At 42.1% G+C, this 18,084-nt stretch overlaps 1 protein-coding gene across 1 annotated transcript; it reads left to right on the forward strand.

The window, feature by feature from the left end:
* Positions 1 to 1,023: 1,023 nt before the first annotated feature.
* LOC118415650 lies at positions 1,024 to 8,088 on the forward strand. The gene is made up of 2 exons (XM_035820376.1): positions 1,024 to 1,489; positions 5,248 to 8,088. The coding sequence occupies exon 2, from the start codon at positions 5,374 to 5,376 to the stop codon at positions 8,086 to 8,088; it is 2,715 nt and encodes a 904-aa protein (XP_035676269.1). The 5' UTR covers positions 1,024 to 1,489; positions 5,248 to 5,373.
* Positions 8,089 to 18,084: the final 9,996 nt, after the last annotated feature.

Here is an 18,084-nt window from a genome sequence, read left to right on the forward strand (position 1 = left end):
AAACCTTTATGATCAAAGTTTGCTCAGGAAAAATGATCTAAAGAACAAGTCAGAAAACAAGTCTAGGGTACGCACCGTGCACTCTTGTCCCTCTGTTCAAGCTTGACCTTGTTCATCAGCGCATGAAAACAGCCAGGTGGATGTCGACAGATCCTCCTGTCTTCGAAATTCACAACTTTTCGTCACGACTAAAAAACGTGTGACCACCACAACCATCAGACGTTAGTCCATACTGAGTCGACTCCCAGCCACTGGTCCAGAGTTTGAAGGCAAGACAAGAAGATCTCATTGGTGGAAAGACGCCGGACGGTTATGACGTCAGTGCCCGGGGCTATGGAAGTCGCTTCTTCCTGATACTCAGACTCATTATCTTCGCCAAGAGGATTTCTATTTCCCGGTGCATGTGTATATATGTGTGTTTAAGAATTACATAAGCAGAGAAGTCGTGGTTTGGTCCTGTTTATATTCGATTTACTGGTAGGGGTTAGTTAAGTCAAGGAATCACTAGACTGTACCAAGAGATAATTAGCACCCTGATCTGATTCATTTCTTCAAGTTATTCTTAGATTGCACATGAACTAATAATGTGTTTATAAATAGCAAGGGTAAAGTCTGGCTACTCGATACAATGTTGTCATCTGTACTGGAGGTTTTAGTGCGTGGGTCTTTATGTATGTTTGAAAGCTAGATGAGAACTCGTGGGTGGATCCTGGTGATATTTGATTTATTGGTAGTGGTTGGCAAAAAGGAAGAAGGCTGTTAGATTAGGGTCCCCTTGCGGCGTTCTACGCTACTGCAGCGGAACTTCCAGTATTTATACCTTACTTTCAGTTTCCCACGACTTCTCGAGTCCTTTATTCCTCAAACAGTGTGCGGCTCAGGAACAAGCGACACCCACAGCCCCGGGCACTGACGTCATAACCGGTCCGCGTCTTTCCACCAATGATATTCCGTCATTCAAAATCTAGGCCAGTGGCTGAAAGTTAACTCAGTATGGACAGATTCTCGCTGGTTGTGGCGGTCTAAAATTTTCCGTCGCGACGAAAAGCTGTGAAGACAGTAGGATCTGTCGACATATACCTGATCATACCTGACTGTTTTCATGCGCTGCTAGCTGAACAAGGTCAAGCTTGAAGAGAAAGGCAAGAGTGCACATGCACCGGAAAATATAAATCCTCTCCGCGAAGATAATGAGCCTGAATATCAGGAAGAAGCGACTTCCATAGCCCCGGGCACTGACGTCATAACCGGCCCGCGTCTTTCCACCAATGAGATCTTCTTGTCTTGCCTTCAAACTCTGGACCAGTGGCTCGGAGTCGCCTCAGTATGGACCAACGTCTGATGGTTGTGGTAGTCACTCGTTTTCCGTTGTGACGAAAAGTTGTGAATTTCGAAGACAGGAGGATCTGACGACATACACCTGGCTGTTTTCATGCCGACATGCGCTACTGAACAAGATCAAGCTTGAAGAGGGAGGCAAACGTTCACGGTGCGTATCGTAGACGTATTTTCTGACTTATTCTTTAGATCATTTTTCCTGAGCAAATTTTGATCATAAAGGTTTGAATACTGCTGGAGAGGACCGAAGAATATGTATTCTAAAGTCGGGCCGACATTCGTGACATTTTTTTACCTTCCATTGACCCTTGAATGAGATGTACTTGTTGTCTCGATGACTGGGTTGGCCCATTTGGAAAGGAGAATATTTTTGTGTGTTTTCGATCTTCTAGATCTCAGTTAACATGCCGGAGTTGACCTCCCTCTACTAGAACCAAAACAGACCCGACTTTCCAGTGGCTGTAACGAACCAGGGTTTGAAATGTACTTGAAATGTGTTTTTACCAAGGAGATTATGACGTTAATTCGGGGGTCCTTCACTAAATGTTTGTTATGTTGATTACTTTTGATCATTCCCCAATATCAGCGTATAATTATTAGTAGTTTGAGGTTTGCAGATCATTGCATCCGGGCAAAGAGTTTTTTCGGTGTTTCTAGAATGTTTGTATTGTTGTGTATTCGTAGTTATTTTGATACACTGTCAGTAGTGTGGCAAAACGTGAGTGAAAAGACTGTGTACTCGTATAGTAATGGCCTGACAGCAGAAAATAGAATTTAGAGGTGGGAGATCTAGTCGTTTTGCCAGAAACAACAGACATTCCTTGTCTTACAGACTGCTTGTCATGTTTATAGCACAGTGAAAGGAATTCATCCTTGAACACATCTAAATTCAATCGAATTAAACTTTATTTTCACCATTAATGATTAATTAATAATATTACACCATTGAGTACTTTTTTGACATCGTTGTTTTTCGTACACAAGCATGTTATGTTGTATCGGTCGGAAGTTTTCTTCGGGGCTGCCATGAACAGGCGGGCTACTTCTCGTCGCTGATAATTTCCGTCTCATAAACGGCCGTCACCTTACAAATGTTCGTCGCCTTTTTATATTTCAGCCATACATAGTATGGTGAAATATATTGTATTCGTAATGTTTCTTTCTTCTTTCTTCTTTCTTTCTCCTGTCAAATTTTCAAAGTAAATCATCTCCGTCGTTCGTAAACCGAATGACCTGAAATTTGGCACAATGGTAGAGTGGGCTAATACCCTCGGGGGTTTTTTCCAATTTTTTCATATCTGTCTCTTAAGAGGTTTTATTAAGGTTTTTTGGTCAATTTTAGACCAAAACTGTATATTTTGGCCCCTGTACCCTGGTATTACAACCAAATGAGCTGAAATTTGACACAGATGTGCCTTGATAATGCCCCCATATAAATCCAATAATATTTTTGGTGTACAGTACAACAAAATGCTTATTTTGCGATTTTTTGGCCAATTTTTTACAAAAAAAGGACACTTTTGGCTCCTGTACCTTGGTATTACAACCGAATGAGCTGAAATTTGACACAGATGTGCCTTGATAATCCCCCCATATAAATTCAATAACACTTTTGGTGTACAGTGCAACAAAATGCTTATTTTTGCGATTTTTTGGTCATTTTTTGACCAAAAAAGGACACTTTTGACTCCTGTACCTTGGTATTACAACCGAATGAGCTGACATTTGACACAGATGTGCCTTGATAATGCCCCCATATAAATTCAATAACACTTTTGGTGTACAGTACAACAAAACGCTTATTTTTGCGATTTTTTGGCCAATTTTTGACCAAAAAATGACACTTTTGGCTCCTGTACCTTGGTATTACAACCGAATGAGCTGACATTTGACACAGATGTGCCTTGATAATGCCCCCATATAAATTCAATAACACTTTTGGTGTACAGTACAACAAAACGCTTATTTTTGCGATTTTTTGGCCAATTTTTGACCAAAACATGCCACTTTTGGCTCCTGTACCTTGGTATTACAAACGAATGAGCTGAAATTTGACTCAGATGTGCCTTGATAATCCCCCCATATAAATTCAATAACACTTTTGGTGTACAGTACAACAAAATGCTTATTTTTGCGATTTTTTGGCCATTTTTTTTAACCAAAAAAGGACACTTTTGGCTCCTGTACCCTGGTTTTAAAACCAAATGATCTGAAATTTAGTATAGGAGTGCCATGCACATATGCGCACATGGATTCATCAACACTTTAGACATACAGTACAACAATATGCTTAATTTTGCGACTATTTGGCCATTTTATGACCAAAAACGTACACCTTTGGCTCCTGTACCCTGGTTTTAAAACCAAATGACCTAAATTTGGGTAAAAGGGTGCACTAGATACTTATTCAAATGACACATGTATAATTTTTGGCATAAACCTCTTCAAAATGATATATTTGGGGATTTTTTGTCATTCTCCAATTTACAGGACTTGTTTTGGCCATTCTCGGCGTTCAGTGCGTTCCATATACGGCAAACAAAGTAATATTTAACTCCCGCCCTGGGCGACAGGTGGCAGGTGTCGGTCTGCTAATTAATTGAATTGCGCCGCCAGCCAATCAGCGAAGAGGAAGGAACACTTCGTCGCCAATTGGTATTAAAACAACTAATGACACAACACTTGACAAACATAGCGCGAATTTCCAAAACTGAAGCTGATTGGCTAACATTGCCACGTGTGTATGTAGACGCAACCATGCATATTTGGGAGGATTTTGAAATTTATGTTACTCAATAAAAGGTACTTCAAAGAATATAGGAAGATAACATGTGCATTATTTATATTTTAGCAATACTTAGCATGATGAAATATATTGTGTTCGTAATGTATCTTCTTTCTCCTGTCAAATTTTCAAAGTGATGTGTCACCCTGTGCCCGGTTTAAAATTGTAGTTTGCGAGGATTTGGAGTTCAGACAGGGTCATTTGAGCGGTAGCGGACGGTACGCGTGCATTGAACGTTAGAATACAAGTCTTTGTCATTGAATTTACCAACATTTCGCATGGCAATTGAATATGAATCATTTTCGGCAAATTTGACTTTGGTAGGGTTAGTTGAGACAATCGAGAAAATGTCATTTGGCGGAAAACGCGGGGAAATTGGCCAGTTTGCGTTTAGTTTTGATACGTAAGTTTGACAGTGGCGAGAATAACTTACTGTTATTAAAATGTTCCATTTTTGCGCAGGGGTGACTTGGAACAGTCCAATGTTGCGTGGGAATGGGTATGGCTGAAATATGCTGTATTTGCACCCAAGCAAATGTCGGCCTTTCTAGTCTATAAATATAATACTGCGTTCTGTCACTCTAAGTGTATTAGCGCAAGCTTTGCCCATAACTTAATGTTTCTTGGGGTACTGTAAATGCATTTAAGTTCGCGGAGATTTAATTTCGTAATAGCGGGAAAAGGACTGATCGTGGTGGTTTTCAGTTCGCGGTGAATTGGCGACGCGAAAACCGCGAACATAATTATATATAAAACCACTGCGAACATTTCTGCATTTACCGTACTTGATAAGGGGTTACGGATTGGACTCGGGTTCGAACTCGACTTGATGCACTTTCTTGTTTATACTTCTTTTTACTATTCATCACAATACTTTCGTGACGTGCATTTAAAATGTTGCTTTATGTGAGTTTTTGCTTCTTGTCAGCCATCCCGAAACGTTATGAAACGCTCAGATATGGTATAGACCGATCAGCGATATGGCGACGACTGTTCGAAAAGGCGACTGCCGCTTACGAGACGGAAATTGCCTCGCCGCTAGCAGGGATTTTGTCCCAAACGTGTTCGACAATAGAGGAGATACACAGAAAGGAATGACCACGTTTTATATTTTTATGATGCAGGTTCTTCCCATAAAGAGCAAGTGGAGACAAGAAAAGCCTCTGCACACCCTTTCGTCTGTCAACAAGCTTAACTGAGCCCCAAATATAGAAAATTCATTGGTACTTATCTCTGAATTCCTGTAATAGATGGCTCTTAGCTATAGGAAGAGAATCGCCATGTTGGTTTTCCTGTCCCTGGTGACTACCGCCACAGCCTCAGCTAGCCTCTGTCCCCCTCTCTGTATTCTAGCAGGCTGGAATGACTGTGTGCGTGGTCAGAGAATGATGGGGATGACAACAACCTGTATCTTATGTCAGGATGCCGACGTCATTGTCACTGATGCACCTGTCCCAGCGGAACCCTGTGTAATAGGGGTAGCGCCACGTCTCGCAATAAGGGGACACCCTTTCGGTCTCCTGTCAGCAAAGAAGCTGTCTGCATTTGACCACTCTGTAGTAGAAAACTTAGTCTTGGTGGAAGGTGGGATTGTAGACGTAGAGGGGGGCACCTTTAGTGGGTTTTGGCACCTGAAGTCCTTGGGCTTGGATTACAACAGACTGACACGTGTCAAACGGAGCTGGTTTGCTGGCTTGACAGAGCTTATTCAACTGCGGCTGACGCACAACAGAATAACGGAGATCGATTCTGGGTGTTTTAAAGACTTGACAAACCTTCTGATGCTCAGACTGGAGGGTAACCACTTACAGCACATAGACCCTGCCTGGTTCCACGGCCTGAATACACTAACGGAGCTGAACTTGGAGGAGAATAAGATAAGGCACCTTCCTCCAGGTGTATTTCACAGCATGCCTCTCCATCATCTGCTCCTGAAAGGCAATCACCTGTCTTGTCTTGTAAGGGAGACCTTGTGGCAGACAGAGGACTACTCCATGTTCACACTGGGCGGAAACAATCTGATGACGATAAGTGATGAAGTTCCACAAGGAATGAAATGGAGCCTGGAGGTTTATCATGACATCATCTGGCTTGGTGTGCACGCCTTCTCGTTCATTGTAATGACTTATCAAGGGATACTCGAGAGGCGTCTGGAGTGGAAATATCACCCAGCAGGCCCTATGGATATATGGGGAATTGAAGAAAGCACAATCTCCGTTCCGCCACCCTTTGTTGTTGTTCTAACCGATGGTGAACTGGCTAAGAAGGCTACAGACCGGTGCCGGCAGGTGTGGGAACGCAACATGGGCGTTAATGTCGACTTGAAGGGCAACTCGAGCTTTCAACTGGTGTCTCTGGGAGCAGGGAATACATCTGTGGCAATGGTGCTCTTCAACCCCCAAGACAAACAAGACACAAACACAGCCAGTGGCACTGATTCAGGCATCCTAAACAACAGTTCCTATACAGGGACCGCCCACATAAACACTAAGAATATAACCTGCGTTCTGATCTACACACACGATCCACCATTGCTTTTTACCATCACCGTAGATCCAAGAAAGCCTCCACCCCCATGCCCTGGAAGCAACGCTTACTTACACGTAGTATCCGTCCCGACATCCAAGCCCCAGACACCACCTAATACTACAGAAGGGTACAGATCGGAGAACCAGACCACGATGGCATCCATGTCTCCGCCACAGGCCCGCACTCTCCGGACCAACCCTGAACAAGGCTCGTCAGAATCACAGGGTGTTCTGAGACCCATAGTTATTTACATAGGCGTTGTAGTGGGGATTGTGTTCGTGTTGATCCTTGTACCCATAGGTTGCCTGCTGAAGGGACGACAGAAGGGTGCAGAGGTCACCGTTGCTTCACACGGTCCTGTCTCGTGTAGAACACTGCCAGCAGGTCTTTGTACAGTCTCGTACTCCCCTCACAGCTACTCAGTGATCCCAGACCATCTTGCTGCTGCGCAGCGTCCTCTACCAGCCCTCCCACACACATACGCAGAGATTCCAGATCACATAGCTCTTGCTCAGCGGCCTCTGCCTCACATATATGGGGAGATCGCAGACAATGTCCATGCAAAGTCAGCGCGAAAGAAGACTTTCACGCTCCCTACGAGAAGACGTGAACAGCTAGACGTTAAGGTGTCCTGTTGGTCGTTGCCTTCATCCCTCCATGCTACCAGGACAGCAGACCATGACAGCCTTGATGATGACACTATCACCCCCTACGCTGCTGCTGCAGAACCATCGCTTCCAACAGTCACAAAGGCCCGACAAAATAAAAGAATGTATGATAGGAACGATGACCATTCTACAGCTGACAGACTTCTTGCTATGTACGCAAGGCCTAGGGAAGTCCGACATCACAGCTGTGTCACTACTTACGGAATCCCTGATACTTACTGGCAATGGAAGGGAACTCGTTACACACCGCGGCGTGCGTCCCTTCCGCTTGTCAGACTACCTAACACCTACTGGCCATGGGTGATGCCAGAGGAGGGAACGCAAAACACACCACGGCGTGCGTCCCTCCCCATCGACACACCACCTAACACCTACTGGCCATGGGAGATGCCAGAGGAGGGAACCCAAAACACACCACGGCGTGCATCCCTCCCCATCGACACACCGCCTAACACCTACTGGCCATGGGTGCTGCCAGAGGAGGGAACCCAAAACACACCACGGCGTGCATCCCTCCCCATCGACACACCACCTAACACCTACTGGTCATGGGTGATGCCAGAGGAGGGAACCCAAAACACACCACGGCGTGCATCCCTCCCCATCGACACACCACCTAACACCTACTGGTCATGGGTGATGCCAGAGGAGGGAACCCAAAACACACCACGGCGTGCATCCCTCCCCATCGACACACCGCCTAACACCTACTGGCCATGGGAGATATCAGGAAGTAAGGGAAGAGAACCCGTAACACAACGCAAATAGGACCCCTTCCGACCGACCTACAATAGATTCACATCGCACTATATTGTGGTAAATGTTGCTTTTGGGAGTGAGTGCGAAGGGTTTATTGGTGTTGTTGAAAACTGGTTATAAACCTTTTGTAGAACTAGATCTTTAAAGAACTGAATGTTTGTAGAACTGAATCTTTAAAGATCCACCGACTTATTATTGGATGAGGTTGCCTGTATTCAATGCACACGATTTGAGTCAACTCTAGAATGTATATACCTCTAGCTTTGGTCTTTCCTTTTGTTATGCATACAATGTAATTATATTGTACATATTTATGCTGTTCCATTGCTTTGATGTATTTAGTATTGCAACTGTCCATAGATTGCTGTAACTCTGCAGAAATAATTATTGGTAAAGTCCATATAATATTTAAAATGTTATTATACTTATTGTCACTCCGGCCCCATGACCATGTTAAGTCTTGTCATACCCTACATCAGCCATGAAACTGCTTACAGGAATTTCATTCCCAAAGTCCTAAAAAACATGTTTAGCAATATCTTTTTGTTGCAAAGACCAGTTCTTGTCCATCCTCTGCATATACGTAGAACGAAAAGACAATAAAAAGGGATCCACAGCTAGTATTGCTCTCTTGTCATGAAAAATATTATAATTCATAGAAACCTCAAGCTGCCAATATCTAGCCTGGTATCCAGCCGTATTATAGCTCCCGAATCTCTTCTTTCCTCTTCGCAAATGCTATACTAAATAGTATTTGCGAAGAGGACAGAAGAGACTCGGGAGCCATATTACTATACCAAATAGTATTTGCGAAGAGGACAGAAGGTAGTCGGGATCTATAATACTATACTAAATAGTATTTGCGAAGAGGACAGAAGAGACTCGGGAGCTATAATACGGCTGGATACCAGGTTAGCCAATATCCCCTCTTCCCCGAGGGCTGGCAATCAGGATGTGAAAACAAGTCTGTCAGGAGGACGCAATCTCCTCATCAGCCCCGGAGCACTGGACTGACCTGATTCTTTCTTCAGCAATCCGGACGGCTTTTGGTGAGGGTCTGCATGGGGGGGGGCGATATCGACTTACGCTGAATTCAGAAGAACCCCCTACGTATTACCCTAAATCAAGGAAGGCAATTACACTAAACTTAGTCGCCTCGCTACGATTTTCCCTACCAATTACGGGAAATAAAAGTAGGCTGCCTACGCCTTACGGAAAAGTGTATGCAGACCCTCTTTGGTTCGCCGTGCCCAAATTAGGACACACAACGCGAACAAGCCAAAAGTGGACGTGATCTCAAACTTGTTCTTGATCAGGTTAGTGATACGGTGATTATAATGTTCAATCTCTTGGCTATAAAGGTATATGAGTATATATGCCTATATACACATTGTCATTGACAACAGAAGATGTCATTCTGGGGTACCATATTTCTGATATAGAACAGTTTCAACACATGAATGAAATGATATTGCTAGGAAAATTTACCATTGCTAAGTTTAAATATGGAAAAGCTCATATGGACTTAGTTACACTGTTTAAATCTGAATGTTTATTAAGAAATCTATGAAGAATTGTATACCTTTAATATACTCTGTGATTGTTTACACATGATCTATACAGAATGAGCAATAAAGTTGAAAAAAATGAGTATAAGTGCTAAGATATCTAAGACAATTTTGCTTGGATAAAATAACCTAGTAACTCGTTCAACGTATACATTCTTATCTGAATATCGAAAAAATCTAGAAAAATAATTTTGAAGTAATGTATGCCAAAGTGTTAACATAGTCATCTGTGCAATATGTACTAAAGTTTGGTTCAAATACTAGGAAGGCTAAGTCAAAAGGAAATAAAGGCGCTCATTGGTTGACCGAAATGGCCAATCAGACCATCACATATAGAAATGTGGTGCTCCTATTGGTTGTCACCTCCAACATCATATATGGTCACATTAAACAAAGACATAGAAAAAGATCCCCCCAAAATCTCCCAACTAATCGTTTTGAAGTGGTGTATGCCAGAAATGTGAAAATGGCCTTTTCATTACTTGTATTTGTTAAAGGCATCCGTATTCCAAAATTTTGGTCGTTTGGTGGTTGCAATACCTTGAAACAGGAGCCCAAAATATACAGTTTTGGTTTAGAAATGCAGAATAACTAACTACAATTATGTTAAGGCATGTACGAAAGAAAATAATAAAAATGATATCCTTAGGGTATTCGTTCACTCTACCCTTGTACCAACTTAGAGTAGTCAACAATAATATTAATATAGACGCCAGCAATATTCTGAAGCCTGCCCAAGGGCGCACCCGGGGTAGTCACGACTTCAAATATCAACACATATTTGCACGCACCGATATCTACAAACATTCTTTTTTCCCACGCACAATTCCCGAGTGGAATGCCCTGCCTGGCACGGTTGTAAGCGCTCCCAACGTTGAGCACTTCCGTGCCAGGCAGGCGGCCTGCCCGCCCTAACCCGGGAGCCTCAGCTCCCCCCCCCCCTACTTTTGCCCCTCGCGGGGTCATTTGGGGGTATCCTATGCAGATGCAGATGCAGATGCAGAACTTTGAGATCATTTGGTAAACAAGGGTGGTGTTTAAAAACACCCCGGCGACGTTAGGTAGATGATAATGTTGAAAATCAGTATCTTTATCAGCATAAGTAATAAGAAAATGTAATACATCTATTGGATTTCATAACAGTACTTTCAAACACACGGCGGATGTAACAGAGAAAGAGGGAAACATCTATTGATGACAATTATGCAAATTGAAGACCCCATTTGCATTACTAATAAGAAAATGGAAAGTTCCATAATGGTGTATTATAGTAATGCCGTCTCCGCTACGGCTCACGAAAAATTGGAAGGCCTGACTAAAATTCACTTACGGAAAATAACCACTTCGTCCGTATGATTTACATCAAATGAAATAGATTCCCTGCGAATTAGGCCATGTTGATTTGATTATATGGATGACATCCTCCGGGAACTCCAAAACTGATGCGAGCGAGCGAATAAAAAAAAAGTTTGGCAAAAAAAAAAGTTGCCTTCAGTATGAAATCAAAGTGGCCAGGAAGGTTGAACATAGGACTAAACACACATAGTATGGTATACCAACAGTTAGGTGTAGGGACCAGTACATCATACGGGTGCAAAACATTTTTTTTTCTTGAACCAATCCGAAAAAAACAGACCTGAAAAAAAAACAGAGGAACAGGTTTCGCCAATTACAAAATGGATACACTATGTCGGCAGCCATTTGGGGTCTAACCGGGGGGCCAAGAAGACAACAAGAGCGAAGTCAAGTAGAGTGTAGTCAATTGCACCAAGTTTCTACAGTCAAAGGTACAGAGACAGTTAGCCTTTATTACATGGAGATGGGATTTTAAAATGCAGTGGGAGTCCAATAATCCACCAAACAGATTCCTTTGTAGCAAAATTGACCAATTACCATTGTTTTGAGTATTGCCAGTTCTCAAGTTTCCACAGAAAATCAGGTCCAGGTTCATGTCCGGACCTGGAAATTTCTGTACTGGTACCTCCCCCAACCAACAATAGATTTTTTTCTTTCTGTCCTTTCACATCTTATTCTTTGACTTTAGATTCCTTTTGGCATTCTATGGTATTAGTTATCTGTTTTCTGATACTTTTTTTTCAATCTACGGAACACTTGTGCTCATTCTACAGCTGCTTTGCACAATTTATTCTGTGGTCGAAAACTTTTTTTTTTTGGAAATGGCCGAAAATTGGTGCGAGCGCGGATGTCATCCATATAATCAAATCAACGTGGCCTTATGGGAAATTAAAATAGCCTGACCAGGCCTTACGGGAAGGAGCATACAGACCCTAGGTAATTGTCAGTTGTCTACGTTTTGACAACTATGCCCCTACAGTTCCAGAATCAGTTAGAGGGCTCAAACCTGCCCCAACAGAAGCTATCTGCCACTTAAATGACAAGACCATATCATGTTCAGGACAAGATTGTTATCAACGCCGTTTAACGGTTGGCGTTCCCTAGAAAAATTAGAAGTTTGTAAAGTTATGATTGTAACGCAAAGACACGATGCATATGGATCCGAATGTATGAGATAAAGTGAAACATTTAGAAAAGAGCTAGACTTGAGCAGGGTGTTGTGTTGTCATTACAGTTAGAGAAGGAATGGGGAGTAAGGGGGAACGTAGTTTATATATAGGTAAAATTGGGGCCCCCGATATGTCGACACAAATCTAAATCCGAACAGAGGACAAAGAAATAAGGAATTGAGTACTATCCCGAGATGCTTTGCGAGAGGAAGGGTCTAAATACAGAGCACACCATATGCTCTCACTCGAGTTTAGCCAAGCGGGGAGTAGAAGGACGAGCCCGGAGCCCTGAACTACAGGATATAGGAGACGGGTAGTTATTTAAGAAAAGCAAGAGTGAGATAGAGAAGGCGTCCGCACAGTCATATACTTGGTCAACTTGCCACTGTACAGACCTTTGGAATTGGCCCTGATATATCGTATTCACATAAATTCTGGAAATGACCTCCTATTTTGCATAATTTGTATTTCATTTTGTACAACATTCATTTCATTTGTCTAAGCTACATACAGACCAAAATCATGAAAATCCGTTATTTCTTTCTTGAGTAATCGTCTTCGGAAAGTTTTGACAAAAATTACCTTGCAATTTCAACACCAATCGCTGGGGGCCCAAACGTATGCCCTTCTTTCCTAGCACAACAGCTATCTACCAACCATCAATCGTAACCACGGCTTATTCAGAACACGAGATATAAAAATAAAACATGTTTCGCTGCAGTTCCAAGTGAAGCGGTTATGGGCCGAAGATTCCCGTAATTATTTCCGTTTTTGTCACACGCCACCAACACAGCAAAATCATTCACCATTCAGCAACAGTTCGTTAGTTATCTTGAGTTGACACAAACAATCACAGACATACATACACAGGTGAAAATATTACACCCATGAATATTTCAAAGGGTAATAAAGCTGCTTGTCACCATGTAAACAACACGTATCGTAGCACGAACATGAACATACTATTACCCAGTATTTGTGTCTTATTTATTACCTGTAATATCTTTTCTGCAAGAAATAGAAAGTTTCTGTATTTCAGTTTAATAAAAAAAAACTGCTTTGATGGTGAACCCTTGCAGGACCGTCTTTTACGTGATCTATGAGAATTCTTACGTTTGAGCCCCGCGAGCACGCACTGATATGTACCTGTAAGTAGTGCGTGCTCGGAGTCATGTTTGAACCCCGTTTGAGCGTGCGTGCTCCGAGTCATGTGATCATCGTTTTGCTAACTATAGACAAGCGTCCCGGGGCACTCTGTCCCAGTCTCTGTCCCGCCTGATACAAACAAAATGCCGCTAGTCGAAGAAGTGTTTTTCCCGAGGATGATGTTGGTGCACGTAGCCGGGCCAGTAGTTTCGCCTCAAGGTATCTGGAAGACGAGGTCCCACCCCAGGTTAGTGAAAATCGGTACCGGAAAGTTGGTCTAAACAATGCTTTTTTTGTATAGAATAAGGCGGAACTCGGAAGCGATTTGTAGTACCGGTTACTGTTAAATACACCGCAATTTTATGACACATTTTCGTCTGCACTTGTACCCCAATATGCCTCATAATTCAAGGACTAATGCCGACTTCGTGTACAAGAGTTTTTGTTCTCGGCGATGTGTTGTTGATTATCTCTCCTGGTGATTTGCGCGAAAACAAAAAACAACAACAAACAAGTTACTTGTGATCTATCCCGACTCGGTCATTCAACAGTATTGTTGGGTGTGTAACAAAGCCCATCACTTGCCCCATTTCAACTTTTGGGATGTCCATAGACCAAGAATGCATGATCATGCATGCATGATCTGTGTATATTATTTTCTTTTTTCTTCGGGTTTGGCAGAAATTTCTTGGGAGAAAAGAAGAAGGGAATCTTATTACCTAACATCCATACTTTTGACGTTTGATCTGTTTCTGTGTTGTTTTATGTTCAAAATTTTATTTGACGTAGAGAAATAAAGTTGATACGTGGTACATCATTCGAACAATAGGTTTATCCATAGGGGATTACGGTATGATCGGGCCACACTCAGGGTGTATTCGATTGCAGAGTATAAAAATTGAATTTAAAGATAGATTTGTTTCTTGGTCTTCAAATTGTGTTCACAGAAACTGTTAATGTCATCTGTGTACAGTCACATTGATTTTTATTCTAGATTACGTAGTATTCAAGTAGGACTTATGTTTACTGTTGACTTTATCTTGCAAAAAAACATCTGGTTTGTGTAGAACTGGCCCGGATCTAATAGTGGATCTTTGGGCCCCCCGGGGATCAAAGTTGTTAATTGGATGCAGTCGCTCCCAGGGTCTAACCTACACGTGGGATCCCCACTCACTCCCGCCATCAGATCTTAGGGAGCAGGCTGCATCCTCAGATCAGAGGTACACAAGCGCTGTCCAAAGTAGTACAAACACGCGAAGGTTTTAGATGTTCGTATTTATTTTTTGTGATATACATATGTATTTGACCAGTGTCAGGATTATGATCATTGTTTTCTGTGATTTATTGGTTGGTATACAGCTGCCCCAGGTCAGCAGCGGAGGGATGTATATAAAAAGACAACCGCCGAACTTTAATATCAGTTGGAGACGAAACGCGGCTCGAAGAGGTCATGGCTTCGTAAGTACAGTCTAATGTTTGATTATAGCCGTCCTGTACTATGATGGTGATTTACACACGTTTGAAGTTTTCCATATACACGAAATACACCCAAGAAATTGAAGAATGTGTGTGTCCGGCCGCTGCTGACATCTGCGATTGATTGTGTAATGTTTACTTATTTGCGGACGGAACCTGTGTGATGGAAATATCCCTATCTATTCAAAAGGATCATACAGCATGACAACAAGGAGGCTTCAGTTAGAAACCTCCATTTTAAACATTTTAGTGTTTTATTAGTTTTTCTTTTCCCTTTAGCAAGACGTTTATGAGATGTGTTTTTGGAAGAGTTTGTATGTTTTATTCAATATTCGCACAAGCAACACGCATAACTGGGGGTAAATATCATTTCATTGATGAATAGATGATGATAAAATATTTTTCTCCTTTGGAGTAACAAGTATGTTCAATGTTATTTCTTGATCTGTTAACGATTGTGGGTTGTCGTGATTTACCGGACCATCCGGCATGTCTGGTACTAATTAAGCTGGAATGGCTGCGGGGAGACCGCGTGTGGTCGAGATCAAAACACAGACATACAGTATTCCGTATTTGTGATTTAGCAGCATAGCTAATCAAAGAGACGGATGGAAACTCATTGAATTCGGGACAGTTTTAGGTCGTATCTTAGAAGAAATGATTATTGATTCAATCCCTATGTTCCTGCGTTCCGACGTACAAGCATATCTAATCTCAAAGACGAAAGTCGTTTGTGTATAGAAGGGGCGGATTTTGTTTGAGACTTTGGAAGAGCATTGCCCAAGATACAGTTGAAGAATCTTCATGACTTTTGGCATGTATATAGCTTGAATAATGATTTATCTAATCAAAATCAAATCATGCTCTCAAGAGCTAATTTCCTTAACTGAGAAGAGTTTATAAATATATTGTAATTCATGATGGGACTCTTGGACACATGACATACGATACTAAAATTCCTGACATGCATGTAGGAAAAACGGACACACACTATACTATTAGGCTAGCCCATGATTAAACTTTTTTTATATTTAGTATATATATATTATGGGAACTTGGTTGCCATGGGCTTTCCTTCGTCTGAGAAGGATAAATCTTCTGTCATATTTGTCAGTGTCTACTTGTATGTTGCTTCTGTATGTCCGTTGTAATATCGTCTTGTTAGTTCATATTGATTTTTGATTTATTTTGGTTTATTTGTTTAGAGTGATTTGTTGCCCAAAGTCGGAGAAAGTGTCTCCTATAGCTAGGTTCTGGAGACTTAATATTTGGGCAGCTTGTGCAGACTGGAATATTTGTAACTTGATTAGATGGATACCACAGCTTCTTTGTAAATATTTCATTTACTTTGTATCCCATTGTCAGAGACAGTTGAAAGTTTCAATGTTTTGCCCATGTACAGGGTAGAAGTCAGATCAAACCGCCGTGGTCTCCAGGGCTCCATCGACTGCCTTGCTGATGGGAGGACTTAACCGGTCAGTGTGATGTGAGTGAGTGCGCCTGATGAAAGCGCAGACATAGGGGTGTAATCAATGCAGACTTGTTGGAATATATCAATCAGCTAAGGTGATCATGTTGAGATGAGTGTGTGTCCTAAGAGCGACGAAGACAAAATATCCCTGGCACCCGTAAAGATGTTCACCATGACTCCACAACTCCGCCACGCCACATACTGCGACTCTTTTCGTTTATTTTTGTTCTCTCTACGTACAGCAGTGCCTACAACATATCTTAGCTGTGACGAGCATCCAAACAGCCGTACAACGACTGTGTCAAATTTATGAGTTGGCTTTCAATTGGAAGAAACCGTTATTTTCAGTATCAGTGTATCCGTTAAGTATTTGAAACGGGCGATGTGATCTCTGTGTTTTCTCTCGATCCCAACAGACTGACCACGAGTGACAACGTCAAGGTGTTCCTGACACCCGTACCTGTGTCCACCAGGACGACGCAGTTCCGCCACAACGTGCACAGGGACTCCTACCACGACAGGGAAAGTCAGTGGAGTCCGTGCAAGTCAGTGAGACGAGCTGCATCACTGAAGGAGCCGGAATAGACGTCCGTGTGCCTTATAAAGTCGGGAAGGAGCTACAAATCACCCAGAACAGCACCGTCGACATGAGGAAGACAACGAGAGGAGAGTGCCAGACCAGTAGCAGATCTAGAATAGCCAATTGATTGCGCTGCTACAACCATAGTGAACCTAAAACTAGTTAGAGAATTCACGGACTAGTTTTGAGGTGATTTATACCATTACTGTGCATTTTAGTGTACTGGGTATACATTGCAGTAGTAGTTGATTGTGCATGTGTATCAAAGAACCGTACATAAGGTTAACCTCAGCGACGACGGACCGAATCAAACCGGAGATGGATGTAGTAAAGGTGAGAACCGCCATAGGAATGTTCAGTACAATTATTCTGTATCCAACCTGTGACCGAAGTTAGCGGGGTCAGCATTATGTAGTAACATCAAAACACTTCAACAGTCTCCCGTGCCAAGTGTACGGAAAACCTTGTCTCTGCGTCCTTCCTTTATTCTAGCTGTGCTAGCCATAGTCTTCAAAGCAGAATCTAAACAACGTGAAATCCATTGGTTTCATGACTTGTTTGAAATATGTGATTTATTAACATTTCACAATCAGGCTTTACTTAATATGTATCTATATAGCCGGTATAACCGCCCTTCGGCGTAACACACCAGCTTCAATTCCAAACGACAATTACCTGAAATCACTTCACTTTATATTTTATAGATATCGACATAAAACTGACATATTCGTCTTCATTATTTGTTTTGATCCCATGAAAGCATATCATCCCAAAGCTCAAAAGACAAAGGCGAAAGCTATTTTTCTACCCTCAAAATCATCCTTTCTATAGCTCCAAACGACAACCACTTGAAGCATTCCATTCCAAATTGCAAAAAGCACAAGCTTATATAAGAAATAAAAGCTGGGACATATTGATTATGATATTCATAAGCATGCGAAACATCGTAACAATCTGTAACAGAGTGTACTGCCTATGATGTGCAAGGATTGCAGTCATTCCCGGTTATGTGAAAAGACCGTTCCTTAAATCAGTAATCCTGACACAAAGAATGCCTAAACAACAAAGAAAAATAAACAGCTAGAATAGTCCTCAAATACCACTAACAAAGAACGACACCCCCCGAGTATAGCCAAAAATCAATTCCCAAGGGAATGCGTTCGTGGAATTTTCTAAATTCTTTCAAAGCGATCGTAATACTGTAGAAAATGCCTCCGCCCCTGAGGCGTCGCCAAAAAA

This window comes from Branchiostoma floridae, chromosome 5, assembly GCF_000003815.2.
Source record: "Branchiostoma floridae strain S238N-H82 chromosome 5, Bfl_VNyyK, whole genome shotgun sequence".
Classification (NCBI taxonomy): domain Eukaryota; kingdom Metazoa; phylum Chordata; class Leptocardii; order Amphioxiformes; family Branchiostomatidae; genus Branchiostoma; species Branchiostoma floridae.

Bases quoted from the DNA above. Each gene is read 5' to 3' on its own strand.
- LOC118415650 (XM_035820376.1), top strand. From the start codon at position 5,374: ATGGCTCTTAGCTATAGGAAGAGAATCGCCATGTTGGTTTTCCTGTCC.